The sequence below is a fragment of the Cebus imitator genome, unplaced genomic scaffold (assembly GCF_001604975.1).
Source record: "Cebus imitator isolate Cc_AM_T3 unplaced genomic scaffold, Cebus_imitator-1.0 Scaffold149, whole genome shotgun sequence".
In the NCBI taxonomy this organism is placed as follows: domain Eukaryota; kingdom Metazoa; phylum Chordata; class Mammalia; order Primates; family Cebidae; genus Cebus; species Cebus imitator.
This window is the reverse complement of record NW_016107464.1, coordinates 2,507,706-2,522,023: the sequence shown is the minus strand read 5'-3', so window position 1 is coordinate 2,522,023 and position 14,318 is coordinate 2,507,706. Positions and strand designations below refer to the sequence as shown.

General features: G+C 50.0%; 2 protein-coding genes across 4 annotated transcripts in view; both read right to left on the bottom strand.

Moving 5' to 3' along the window:
• The window catches only part of GLIPR2 (GLI pathogenesis related 2), a 50,081-nt gene that overhangs the window by 14,250 nt on the left and 21,513 nt on the right, over positions 1-14,318 (bottom strand). The window contains exon 5 of one of the 3 annotated variants that reach the window (XM_017543165.2): positions 9,121-9,663. The exons of the other annotated variants lie outside the window; for them this stretch is intronic. Coding sequence (XP_017398654.1) covers positions 9,503-9,663 — 161 coding nt within the window. The 3' untranslated portion in view covers positions 9,121-9,502. Of the gene's footprint in view, positions 1-9,120; positions 9,664-14,318 lie in introns of those variants that run through there. 3 annotated transcript variants of the gene reach the window in all.
• On the bottom strand, positions 857-3,884 carry CCIN (calicin). The gene has a single exon (XM_017543159.2). The coding sequence runs from the start codon at positions 2,687-2,689 to the stop codon at positions 923-925; it is 1,767 nt and encodes a 588-aa protein (XP_017398648.1). The 5' UTR covers positions 2,690-3,884; the 3' UTR covers positions 857-922.

The following is a 14,318-nucleotide window of genomic DNA, read 5'->3' as shown; positions in this document are numbered from 1 at the left end:
AGACGGGGTTTCACCATGTTGACCAGGATGGTCTCGATCTCTTGACCTCGTGATCCACCCGCCTCGGCCTCCCAAAGTGCTGGGATTACAGGCGTGAGCCACCGCGCCCGGCGATCTGCTTTTTATACTTGAAATGGGGTCTCGCTTTATTGCCCAGGCTGGTCTCAAACTCCTGGGCTCAGGTGATCCTCCTGTCTCTGCCTTCCAAAGTGCTGGGATTACAGGCATGAGCCACCATGCCTGGCCAGGATATATGTTTCTTTCTTCTCCCTTTACTGGCCTCTCTTTAATCCCCAGTCCCTCAGACTCATATTCCTGGAGAAAGTTATCAATGCAACTGGCTTACTAGAAACAATTGTAAGAAACCTCCATCTTGCCCACAAATGAGACACAAACTACCATAGCTGTATGGGCAAATATAGTAGCCAAGCCACCTTGCCTCCCCTGTTCCTTCTGCCTTCTTTTCTGTGCCTTGCCTAGATCACCTTCTCCCTCCTGGCCGTGAGGTTCGTCTCTTAGACCTGGGACAGGTGTTCTCCTACTTTCATGGGAGACCCAAGGGAAGTGGGTACTAGAGGAGCTCAATGCTTCACAGCTCTGAGTGATGTTTACCTGTCGATCTAGCAGAAGCCTGAGAGGTGATCACAGGGGTAGAGAATAGGAGACAGACATTGCCTTGGCCAGGCCTGGGAGAGGCCTGTCCCACCCACCAGGGGTTCCTTTCCAGCCCCTGTTGGAGACCTCCAGTGACACAGTAGCCCTGAGTTTCCACCCACTGCGAGCAGCTCTACCCCAGGATCTCCACCTTCAGGACAAAGTGTGGACTGGAACAATAAGAAGGAACCAACAGGCCATCTTCCTCTCTTTCTCATTAAATTGTGAATAATAATGCATTTACTTATTCTCCCACTTAAAATGTTGTTTAAATTCTTTGAAGAATTTTGCAAGGTAGCTTGGCTAGACAGCAGGCAGGACAGTCCAGTGCCTCTGGTGGGGGAGCCAGGGTCTTCCACTCGCCTGTCTTTTGGTCCAGCCAGAAGGCATTTGGATTGATGGTGTAGTCCTTTGTCTGGACATCGCTGGCGGTGGTGACACCCCCACATACAAACACCTTGTTGTCTCCAATGGAGCATATAGCATGGGACACATCCAAGGGGCAGTTGTTGGGCAAGAGAGGCACTGAGGTGGTTGTCTTGCTGGCCTTTACCTTCTGCAAATTGATTTCCACGCTCTGCCGGTGGCTGTGCACGCAGAGGATGTTGTCTTGTTGGAAAGAGAGCAGGGGTCGGTGGTTGAACTCAATGGGGAAAGTGATACACTGGACCACATCCCCGGTGTTGGTGTCAAAGCAGTCCACTACCCCGACCCGGGAGATATAACCTTTCACCAAGCACCGTCCAGTGACAATGTACAGATGCCGGTCGCCTTTCGTGATCACGGCGGTGCCATCCATGGGGATGCTCATCTTCCCTGCCAGGCACCAGACTTCCTTCCGCTCATCATAGCGATAAATGTTGGATACATACCGCCTTGGGGCAATGCTCCCGCCCACTGAGTACACCGTCCCCCCGCAGGTCACCATGGTGTGGAACACAAGCCCGATGGGCAGGTCGGGCAACTTGGTCCAGGAGTTGTCATCCATGTCATACCGCCAGGCCGTCTTCAGCCCTGAAATCTGCTCAGTGGTGCCACCAGAGATGTAGATGTAGCGACCAGCAGAGGTGGCACTAAGTGCTGCTGCCCGATAAGGCATGTCGGAGAGCTTTATCCACAGGTTCTCCTGGATGATATAGGCAAACACTCCATCGTTGAACTGGCCATGGGCCTTCTGGCCACCAAGGATGACCACTGAATCGAGCAGGGCCCCTTTCCGCTGGTAGACCAGCAGGCTGCATGGCCGCTCCTGCTTGCGGTCCATTAGGACACTCTCAATCAGTGTTGCATGGGATGAGGTGTTCTCCATGCCCATCAGCTTGTTGCTGGCAAACACCAGTGTCTTGTTGGAGACAGCATTGAGACTGATGTAATTGAAGAACTTCTTGAAATACTTCTCCCGTTCCTCCTTCCGGAAATATACCCAATTGATGAGTGCGCTGAGAGCCTGGTCCTCATTGAGCACGTGAAGGTTTTCATCACGGAGCAGGCGGCCAAAGATAACAGGGGGACAGCGCATGAAGTGCATGGAGCCCTCAGGACTGGCCCAGTAGTGGAAGTTGTCGCGAATGCCAGAGTAAGCTAAGTCTGATACCTCTTTGAGCTCAAATAGCTCGGCCAAGAAGAGGTAGCGCAAGCAGTTGGCACGGCAGATGGACTTGATAAGGAAGTCATTACAGTGAATTCGAAGGCGTGGTGTGTTGAAATACTGAGCCCCACGAAGTAGCTCCTCCACGTTTTGCTCAGAGATCACCACCTTGCCACTATAGAAGTAGTCCAGGAGCTGGTCCACTGTGACCGGGCTCAGGTAACTGGAGTCAATGGTGATGAAGAGCTCATCGGTGGTCTTCATGTCATTGCTGGAGATGAGGCTCCTTACCAGCGGGGAGACAGCAGCCAGCACATTGCGATGTGCGAAGAAGACGTGGTGGTCCACGCTCAGGGCCATGTCCCAGTACTCTTTGCGTTTCCTCTGTCTATTCAGGTTCTGCAGCACGAAGCTGTTGTAGTTTTTCTCGGTGAATTCCAATTTCATGTTGTTTCTGGTTGGCTGAAACAGATCAGCAGCAGGTACTGGAGAACAGACTTTCTCAGGCCTTTGGGATTCAGATTGATGGTTGTTTGCAGAGTGGTTGACCAGGAGAAGAGAGGGTGGGAGTGAGGATGATGTCACAGAGTGGATGAGGTCATCACAATGCAGGCCTTCCTGAGGTCTGTCTCAGAGGCACTGAATCTTCCTCCCCACTGATCTCTCCAACCTGTCAAGGTGACATATTCTACCAGGACCTAAAGCCAGGGTCCAGAGCTCAGAAGGAACCTCAGGGATGGGCAACAAATCCTACCTGGGACTTTCAAACAGTTCAAGGCTTCTGGAATGTCAGAGCCAGGGTAGGTGGGACAGTGGGGAGAAGTTTGTGTAGGAGAGATAAGTGGAGGTGGGGAAAAGGGAAGAGATGATCAGACCTTCTAGAAGAATCCTCTCATTTTGAGGGAAATGGAGGCCCAGAGAAAAGAAGGGACTTGCTTAAGATCACATAGCCTATTGGAAGCAGAGCAAGGCCAAGAACCTTAGCAACCTGGCACTGTTCCTACCATTCTAGAAGCTCCTGACTACCCAACTTCCCCAGACTCTGACTCTCAACTCTCCAAGCACTCTTCCTGCCAAGGCTCCTGGGCATCAGAGAAAAATTCTGCCCTTTGGCTTCTGACCTTGGTGGCCACGGACATTATTCTCCTTCAAAATGGAGAGGTGGAGGCCACTCCCTGGAGCAGGGATACAGGGGTTAACCACAAACTGGGGCATGGAGGGTCTTTAAAGCCCACATTATTTCAGCTCCATGGCAAACTAGAATGTTCCCCCCACGTTTCCAAGTGTCTCCATCAAGGGTGGACATGGGCGAGTGGCTCAGACTTTCTAAACCTGTTTCCTCCTCTGTGAGATAGAGCTAATATTTGATAGTAGTACTTGCTTCAAAGATTATTACGAATTTATTTTTATTTTTTTGAGACAGAGTCTTGCTGTGTTGCCCAGGCTGGAATGCAGTGGTGCCATCTCAGCTTGAAACCCCCTTTGCAAAATTATGACTAAGACAGTGAAAGAGATCAACTTAGCTGACTCCATCTTGCTTCTAGCCTCCAAGCTGGCCTTATTCATTCCTTGGAAAAGGCTGAACTAACTTTGGGAGAAACCTATACATATAGTTTATAGTTTAAACAAAGACAGTAACAGCCCTTTCCCAAAGCAGACCTCCTTCTTGCCTGGGGACTAGATTGTCTTTGTAGGACTAATATTAGCCACAAGATTAGAATTATGATTTAGGAGTCATGCAGCTGGAGGTTACAAGATTCTGACCCTCCCTAAACTGCTCCTAAGATCAGTGCTTACAATGCTTTGCAGACCCTGCACTTGATGGATCAGCTGGCACCACTCAAACTGATATACTACTCATCTGATCTTGTGGGCCCCACCCAGGAACTGACTCAGCCCAAGAAGACAGCTCTGACTCCCTAAGATTTCATCTCTGACCAGTCAGCAGCACTCCTGGCTCATTGGCTTTCCCCTATCCACAAAGTTATCCTTAAAAACTCTGCTCCCCCAATGCTCTGGAGGCTAATTTGAGTAATAATAAAACTCCAGGCAGGGCACAGTGGCTCATGCCTGTAATACTAGCACTTTGGGAGGCCGAGGCAGGCAGATCACCTGAGGTCCGGGGTTCAAGACCAGCCTGGCCAACACGGTGAAACCCTGTCTCTACTAAAAATACAAAAATCAGGCCGGGTGCGGTGGTTCACACCTATAATCCCAGCACTTTGGGAGGCCAAGGTGGGTGGATGGCTTGAGGTCAGGAGTTCGAGGCCAGCCTGGCCAACATAGTGAAACCCCAACTCTACTAAAACTACAAAAATTAGCTGGGCATGGTGGCGCATGCCTGTAGTCCCAGCTACTTGGGAAGCTGAGGCAGGAGAATCGCTTGAACCGGGGAGACAGAGGTGAGCTGAGATCACGCCATTGCACTCCAGCCTGGGTGGCAAAGCAAGATTCTGTCTCAAAAAAAAAAAAAAAAAAAAAATTAGCCAAGCATGTGGCACATGCCTGTAATGCCTGTAATCCCAGCTACTTGGGAGACTGAGGTAGGAGAATCACTTGAACCCGGGAGGCGGAGGTTGCACTGAGCAGAGATCATGCCATTGCATTCTATCCTAGGTGACAGAGACTTCTCAAAAATCAAAACTGTCCAGTCTTCCGCACAGCCGAGTCCGCATGAATTATTCTTCTTTTTTCAATTGCAATTCCCCTGTCTTTTCCCCCTCCCCCACAAGACCTTCCCGAGTAGCTGGGATTACAGGCACCTGCCACCACACCCGGCTAAATTTTGTTTTGTTTTTTTGAGACGGAGTTTCACTCTTGTTGCCCAGGCTGGAGTGCAATAGCGCAATCTCAGCTCACTGCAACCTCCACCTCCCATATTCAAGAATTCTCCTGCCTCAGCTTCCCGAGTAGCTGGGATTACAGGCGTGCGCCACCATGCCCGGCTAATTTTTTGTATTTTTAGTAGAGACGGCGTTTCACCATGTTGGCCAGGCTGGTCTCAAACTCCTGACCTCAGGTGATCCACCCTCCTCGGCCTCCCAAAGTGCTGAGATTACAGGCGTGAGCCACCGCCCCTGGCCAGTTCTGTGTTTTTAGTAGAGACAGTGTTTCACCATGTTGCCAAGCTGTTCTCAAACTCCTGACCTCAGGTGATCCACCCGCCTTGGTCTCTCAAGGTGTTGGGATTAGAGGCGTCTGTTATTATAGTTTAAACGAGAAGAGGACTAGAGAGTAGTGGGCTTGTCATAAACCCTCAATTAATGTTAGCTGCCATTTTCTTACTCATGTTACACCAGTTCGCCCAGCACCGGCGTTCGGGGCTGCTCCCTTCATAAATACTTGCGGTCGTCGTGGTTCTGGTTTCATGGCAGCTGGGGAGGCTGCGGCTCCCTCACGTCTCTTCTGGGTCGGCCGCCCAAGCCCAGTCCAGCCACGCGGTGGCGCTGGAGGGTCGTCACCACCCCCGAGCGCACCGCCTCCGCGCCAGGCACCACCCCAACCCCTCTCCAGGATGGAAAAGAGGCGCGGGGCGTCCCGTTTTTCGCTTTACCTCCACGCGCCACCGTGCAGAGGCCGCAGCGCCGTGCTGTCCGCCGCGACCCTGGAATTCAAACAGCAGGATCGAGGGCTCTCAGCCTGGCAGGACTTCTTAGATCCCCACAGACACACACCTTTCCCCACTTTACAGATGGGGACGCTGAGCCTCAACGGGGGCGCGCCCGCCAGAGGCCAGCAGGCCGCCTCCGACTCCCAGCAACAGTTGGGGAGTTCCTGACCCCTGCGAGTCCCGCTGCGGGGAGAGAGGAGGATGTCCACGGGCTCGGACAGATTCCTGGCCGGCGTGGGGCTCTAGAAGTACTGTGGGGCATCTGTGGCACTGCTGTTTGTGTAAGGAGGGGATAAGGGCCAGCTGGAGCCCCGCGGGCTAGAGGGAGGGGGAGGCAAAAGAGCCCAGCGGCCCCACCTGGACCAGCCTTTGGGAAGAGACCCTAGGAAGGGCCTCGACTTGCATCTCGCCCAGGCATTCGCGAGAAGGTGCAGGAAGGACCTGCCCCTGATCTCCAATCTGGGCCCAAGCCCCACTCCAGACCCTCGGGCCGTCCTCAGCGCCCTTCCCAGGAAATTTCAGTGTCAGCCTTGGGAATCTGAGCGGGTCCAGTGCTTTCCCTCCCTGGCTTAGTCATGTTCTCGTTCTCATTGTCTTCCTCCCTCATTCTTTCATTCCAGACCTAGACTTTTCCTTATTTTAAATTTGGTAACTTGAAAATTATTTGAAAATACCCCTTTAAACTGAATGTGTCCACCTTCCTGCCTTAATAGGACAGAGAGACTTAGACTTGGGATATGATATATGCACAAGGTGAAGAACTTCTGTTTTCCCCATTGAAAGAAGACATCAATTTCAGCCTCTGCCTCCAGAGGCCAGGGGTAGAGCTTAGATGAGGCTCTCTGGGTCAGCTGTCTCCCTGGAAGAATAATTAAGCTCTCAATACCTCTTCAGCCCTGAACTTCTTCCAAGCAGCAGCGACTTGGGTGAAGGATGAGGCCTCAGTGCTGATGCCAGACACCTGGATCCCATGGGCGTGCAGACCGGCAGATCTTGCCTCCTGGGGCATCTTCACCAGGGAGCAAGAGGTGGGTGGGTCAGGCCCTGCTGCTTCACAACTCCTTTGCCCTCTCCCCCGCCCTCCACCTGCAAACTTCAGCCTTGGGGGCATTTCAGTGATAGAGGTAGTCATGTTTGTTTTTGTTTCGGGTCCCAGAGCACCAAGGCAGGAATGAGCTCTCTCATCAGACACTTACAGCATTAAGTTGGTCTGGAGGTGTCATGGGGGCCTGAGAGAACTGATGGACCTAATTCCATGTGCCAGGCCTCATACAGGTGTATAAACTGAGGCCCAGGGAGAGGAAAAGCCTTGCACCCAGAGATCTGTCTCCTTCTTCTGTCCTCTGGCTACAAAGGAGAGCCGCAGTTTGGTTTGTCCTTGTTCTTTTCGGATTGTGAGGCTTGCCATCTTCAATAAATCCTTTAAAGTGAGATTAGTGCCCACCTGCTCGGCCAGCTTCACCGTCTGGCATTTCTTCAGCTCAGGAAAGCTCCCCTGGTCCAGCTTTTTCCTTAATCCAGCCAACTGCGGAAACAAACTCCAGCCCATGGAGGCTGGCTGCATGCTCGCTTCTACCACCTGGTTGTGTGTGTGTGTATATTGGGGTGGAGGGGGATGACATGAAGAGCACCAAGTTCATTGGCTGGCAGCTTGCCAGGAGAGGCCAGAAAAGGACCTCAGAGGGGTCTCTCCACTCCACCCACCATCAGCTTCCTGCCAGGCTTCACATTTTCCATTCATGGTGTCTTCCTTTAGGAAGAGACGATATAATTCTAATCTTTGGGGACTATTGGCTGGTGTATCAGTTTGTTTGGAAGCCCTGAAGAAAATGAGGGGCATATTTTAAAGATATACAGATTTAGGCTGGAGCTAGAAAACTCAGGAACATTCAAGAATATTCTCAGCATCTCCTCCCCTTTTGTACCTCCAATAACTGGCTTCTTTGCTTCTATGTCTTTCCCATTCATAGCCTGGCTTGCAAGTAGCTTTGGTCTGCCATGGCCCTAATTCCAATTAATGGCATCCTTATTTTTTTCAGTTCCACTGGTAAATTCTCTCCACATTTCTTAGCTGAAATTACCAGTCCATGGCCAGCCTGGTGATTGGCTGCTGTTGGATCCAGTGTCCACGGCTAGTCTAATCAGCTATGTGCTTGTGGGTCACATGGCTTAAAACTTGGCCACTTAAGCACCACAGTCCACAGGGGATGGGTTGCAGGTATTCCAGGGCTTGAGTTAATCAAGAGAGGAATTCAGAGTCATGGATTGTCTCAGCCACTGAGTTTCAGGTATGAATCACATTGGAGGAAGACACTGTACAAAGAAAGAGATTTTATTGTCTTGGTCAATATCCTCGGGGAAATGAGAGGCATAGCGTGAGACTGGTCACAGGGCAACACAGACCTTCAGGAGCTGCTTTGAGGATTGGCCTGCCCAGATGGCTCTGTTAAGCCAGCAGCCCCCTCACTCCCGCCCCTGTCATCTTGACAGATGGAGCTGTCATGGTTTCAGGGACACTTGGCATGGCATCTGGGTTGGTCCCTCCCACATGGACCTTGTAAAGTTGCTATTCAGGGGAACCTGGTATCGTTTCAGGCAAAACACAGAACCATATTAGCATTTCTAAGCCCCCTGCCTGGAACGTCTCCTTGGAACATTTGGGCTTGTTGCACATTCCAGGAAGGAGCAGCGGCACAGCTGCAGCCACAGCTGCCAGGAACAGGCCTGGGCTCCCACCCTGTGTCGGGGGAGGGCAGAGGCTGGAGGGCTTCCTCTGGGGGCCCTGAGTGAGCTCACCCTCACCCCACCTCTCTGACTTCATCCATCCAAGGCCGCTTGGCCAAGAGCCCAGGCAGAGTGAGGGGGCTGTCTCCCAGACCAGGCCTGGGCTGCCTAGCAGAGGTGGGGGAGGGGGAGCTTCAGGCCTAGCCCAACTCTCCAGAAACCTGGGTAGCCTGCTGAGCTCTAAAATGCCAGAAGTTTAAGAAAAGAGGGAAGGGGCAAGAGGTGGTGGTGGTAGGGGTACTTTGCTATTTAAGGGTAGAAGAATGCAAGGTAGTAAAGCTTTTTTTCTCCATTTGTTCTTTGGCGATCCCATTGGAGAATTCCGGGAGGCATGCAGGATGACATCATGTTTTACAACTCAGAAATCTCGATAATTCTGTAAAAATGGAGCCCCTGCCTGCTCCATGTTTCTGATGGAAGCTGCTTTATATTTATGTGCTTAAAGCTGTATCTTATGTCACAAAAGTAGATTATGACGCATGAAGATCTCATAAAATGAACTTCATTTCTCAGCATCACAAACATTTGGAATACAAAAAGTCCAGGGATGGATATTAGAAGAAAGATACAAAAGAAGTTTGCTTAAAAATAACAAAAAAATTAAAAAACTGATTCTCCCCTCCCCCAAATCCAAATAATCGTGGTCTAGGTAACCATCAGGGTTAATGCTTCATTTGCTCACTCTTGTAATAAGAATGAGCTCACATAGACCTGTATGTCCAAGTGTATATACCAGAGACGCTCACATGCATCATACACACAAGCACATACTCCCACTGGGGCAGACGCACAGCCAGGTTTTGGTTGTTCTAGGCACTTCATATCCACGTTCTTAAGTCTGCCACCTTTCCATTACATTTGACAAGTTACTTCTTTGGTGGCAGGACGTTTTCTTCAAAGAAGCCCTGGTTGACAACATTCCCTGCTGGGAAATATCTGGCCACCACAAAGGAGGACCCGTCACTTGCGGATGCCTTCCCCACTCCCATCTTCTTTGTGTTCTTCCATACCATGGCTGTGAAGTGTCCTGTAGGGGAACGGGCAGAGGGAGAGGGACACGGGTGAATTGGCAGAGCCTGAAGAAGGACATGGCAGGGGATTGTTGAACCCCTGCACCATCTTGCCAGGCTCAGGGCAGCATGATCTTCACAGACCCCTGCAGGGGAAGGAGAGACAAAATGCTCTGACTACCTGACTTCTTCCCTGCACCTACCCAGATGGGAGTCTCACTCTGTCACCTGGGCTGGAGTGCAGTGGTATGATCTTGGCTCTCTGCAACCTCCACCTCCTGGGTTTGATAGATTCTCTTGCCTCAGCCTTCCAAATAGCTGGGAATACAGGTACATGCCACCATGCCCAGCTAATTTTTTTGTATTTTTAGTAGAGACAAGATTTCACCATGTTGGCCAGCTGGTCTTGAACTCCTGACCTCAGGTGATCCACCTGCCTCGGCCTCCCAAAGTGCTGGAATTACAGGCATGAGCCACTGCACCTGGCCAGACTGCCTGACTTTTAAAGCAGTTCCTTTCCACCAGCCACACAGACCTTATGCACCTCACCAACTTCCAGCAGTCTCCCAGAGATCACAACAAACTGCAGTGGCCCCAACAATTAGGATGCCACTCTACCTAGTGCCTGCAGCTAACCTTGTCCCCAGGCTGCAATCTTGAAGCTCTCTGGTGGTTCCCTTTTGTCTTCATCTTACTTGACACCTCAGGAATACTTCCTGTACTTCCTACTCTTCTCCTTTTCAAGGCACCCCTCCCCCTTTTGGTTTCTAGGATGCCACAGTCTCTTGCCATTCCTCCTGTTTTGCTGCCACCTCCTCCTCTTCTTTTTTTTTTTTTGAGACAGAGTTTTGCCTTGTTACGCAGGCTGGAGTGTAATGGTGCGATCTCGGCTCACCGCAACCTCCGCCTCCTGGGTTCAGGCAATTCTCCTGCCTCAGCCTCCTGAGTAGCTGGGATTACAGGCACGTGCCACCATGCCCAGCTAATTTTTTGTAGCTTTAGTAGAGACGGGGTTTCACCGTGTTGACCAGGATGGTCTCGATCTCTTGACCTCGTGATCCACCCACCCCGGCCTCCCAAAGTGCTGGGATTACAGGCTTGAGCCACCGCACCCGGCTCCCCCTAAGCATTCTTTAGGGAATTTCATCTTTACCTGGCTCCCAAATTTATTTCTCCAGCTCAAACCTCTGCTCTGCGTTCCAGACATAACTACTTACTGGACATTTCCACATGGATGACTCACAGGCATCTCAGATTTAACCTATCCAAACCTCACTCCCAGTTTTTGTGTCCCTAGACTTATTCTTCTCCCAGTCCTCCCATCTCCATCAACGGTACTTCCATGCACACACTGCTAGGGGTGAGTCTGCGTCCCTTCCTCTCCCTCTTTTCCCCCACAACAACCTAGCATTCAGTCTTGAAGAATCCAGCTCTAAATTGCGTCTCAAGGCCACCCACAACCTTGGTCCCAACCACAAACTTCTCACATGGACCACTGTAGTAGCCTCCTGACTGGTTCATGGCATCCCCCTTGGCCCCTCAAATTCATTTTCATTCTTTTTTTTTTTTTTTGACACAGAGTCTCTGTCACTCAGGCTGGAGTGCAGTGTCACAACCTCGGCTCACTGCAACCTCCACCTCCTGGGTTCAAGTGATCCTCCCACCTCAGATTCCTGAGTAGCTGGGACTACAAGCATGCACCACCACACCCAGCTAAATTTTTTTTGTATGTTTAGAAGAGATGGGTTTTACCATATTGCCCAGGCTGGTTTCGATCTTTTGACCTTAGGTGATCCACCCGCCTCAGCCTCCAGAAGTGCTTGGATTACAGGCATGAGCCACTACACCCAGCCTCATTTTCTACTTAGTATTCAGAGTGATCATTTTGAGACATAAATCATATCTGTTTACTTCCCTGCTTAACAATCCTTCACTTGTTCCCAACTGCACCTAGAATGAAAGTGAATCCGCTGGGTGTGATGGCTCACACCTGTAATCCCAGCACCTTGGGAGGCCAAAGTGTGCAGATCACAAGGTCAGGAGATCGAGACCAGCCTGGCCAATGTGGCAAAACCCCATCTCTACTAAAAATACAAAAAAATTAGCCAGGCGTGGTGGTGGGTGCCTGTAATCCCAGCTACTAGGGAGGCTGAGGTTGGAGAATCGCTTAAACCTGGTAGGCAGAGTTTGCAGTGAGCCAAGATCACACCACTGGATTCCAGTCTGGGTGACAGAGTCAGAGTGAGACTGTCTCAAAAAAAAAGAAAGTGAATCCTTTGGTGCAGTGACCTCTTCTCCATTCCTTGAACCAGGGTATGTCCCACACAGAGCCCTTCCACATTTTCTTCTTCTTCTTTTCCTTCCTTCTTCTTCCCTTCCCTTCCTCTCTCCTTCCCTTCCTCTTCTCTTCTTTTCTTTCTGACAGGATCTCTCTCTGTCACCTAGGCTGGAGTTCAATGGCGTGATCATAGGTTACTGCAGCTTCTACCTCCAGGGCTCAGGAGACCCTCCCACCTCAGCTTTCTGAGTAGCTGCAACCACAGGCAAGTGCCACCACTGCTGGATCATTTTTCAAAAATTATTTGTAAGAGACAGGGTCTCTCTGTGTTACATAGGCTGATCTTGAATTCCTGGGCTCAAGTGATCCTTCTGCCTTCGTTTCCCAAAGTGCAGAGATTATAGGTGTGATCCACCACGCCCAGCCAAGACACTCTTCTGATGACCAACAGCTTCTTGTCCCTGGGTCTTAGCCTAAATGTCACTTGTTCAAAGAAGTCATTTGGAAAAACCCTTTATTTATTTATTTGTTTTTGAGATGGAGTCTCACTGTCGCCCAGGCTGTAGTGCAATGGCACAATCTTGGCTCACTGCAACCTCTGCCTTCTGGGTTCAAGCAGTTCTCCTGTCTCAGCCTCCCAAGTAGCTGGGATTACAGGCATGTGCCACCATGCCCAGCTAATTTTTGTATTTTTAGTAGAGACAAGTCTCACCATATTGGTCAGGCTGATCTTGAACTCCTGACCTCAGATGATCCACCCGCCTCAGCCTCCCAAAGTGTTGGGATTACAGGCGTGAGCCACCACACCCAGCCTGCAAACACCCTTTTATTTACTGAACATCTCCCTCCAAAGATATTCTTACCACACCCTGTTTTTATCCCCTAGGTAAAATTCTTCTCATTTGCGTGATGCGTTTGCTTGATTACTTGGTTATTGTTTGGCTCCTTCACTGAGCTGAGTCCATATAGGCATAGGTCAAATTTGTTTTAATCACCAAAATATACCCAGTACCTTGGCATAGCCTGGCACATGAAAAGTGTAAAATAAACGTTTGAAAGAATGAGTGGAATTGATGAATAAAAGTCATATAGAAGATCCATCTTGGACTCCAGTTCTGCCCTCTCTGGAAGTACAGCCTTCTATGTTTTGGGCTCTTTGAGACTTCAACACATTATTGCCTCGTTCAAGTCCTTCTGCTCTGAGTCAAACAGCTCAGTTCCCTCTCAAGCTACTGCTCCACCCTCCAGACGGCACCGGTCTTGCCATTTCCCAGGCTGCCTGTCCTTCACTCGCTTATCCTTTCAGGCTACGAATATAGCTTAGCTTTCAAATCTCCTCCCTTTTGGGAGTCAAAGAGTTGATGCTGTCATATATTCTTTGCTCAATGATCATAATTTTTTTTTTTTTTTTGAGACAGTCTCACTCTGTTGTTCAGGCTCACTGCAAACTCCGCTTCTTGTGTTCAAGTGATTCTCATGCCTCAGCCTCCTGGGTAGCTGGGACTACAGGTGAGCACCACGACACCCAGCTAATTTTTGTATCTTCATTAGAGATAGGGTTTCGCCATGTTGGCCAGGATGGCCTCAAACTCCTGATCTCAAGTGATCCTCCTGCCTCAGCCTCCCAAACTGTTGGGATTATAAGCATGAGCCACCATGCCTTGCATAAATTCTTATCTCTTGGGGAGCAGAGGCAGGGTGTTCATCCCTTCCATCTTTATGGTTTAGCACTTACAGAGATCAATGCAACATTTACATTCCATGTCATGGGATAGCATTCATTTGCTAAAGTAACACTGAAGAGATTGTTTCCTCCTAAACATCTGGCTTATGATTGGGTAAGCTATGTGAGGACAGGTGCCACATCTGTTTTATTGACCACCATATGCCTAGTGTTTAGCACCGGGCCTGGCATAAGCAGGTGCTCAATAAACGTTTGGTGAAAAAAGGAAGAAACGGAGGGAGGAAGGAGAAAAATCATGATCAGAGTAGCTAAGCTTCCCATAGGGTGGTTAAGAAAGAAAGAGGGAAACCACTTCACACCCAGTAGGATGGCTATTATAAAAAACAGAAATGAAAACAATAGAACATAACAAGTTTTGGCAAAGAAATGGAGAAATTGGAACTCTTGTGCACTGTTAATAGGAATGTAAAATGACAGAGCTGCTCTGGAAGACAGTATGGCAGTTCCTCAAAAAATTAAACATAGAATTGGCCGGGCGCAGTGGCTCAAGCCTGTAATCCCAGCACTTTGGGAGGCCGAGGCGGGTGGATCACGAGGTCAAGATATCAAGACCATCCTGGTCAACATGGTGAAACCCCGTCTCTACTAAAAATACAAAAAATTAGCTGGGCATGGTGGTGCGTGCCTGTAATCCCAGCTACTCAGGAGGC

Excerpts from the sequence above, each read along its gene's own strand:
- CCIN (XM_017543159.2), bottom strand. The coding sequence starts at position 2,689 with ATGAAATTGGAATTCACCGAGAAAAACTACAACAGCTTCGTGCTGCAG.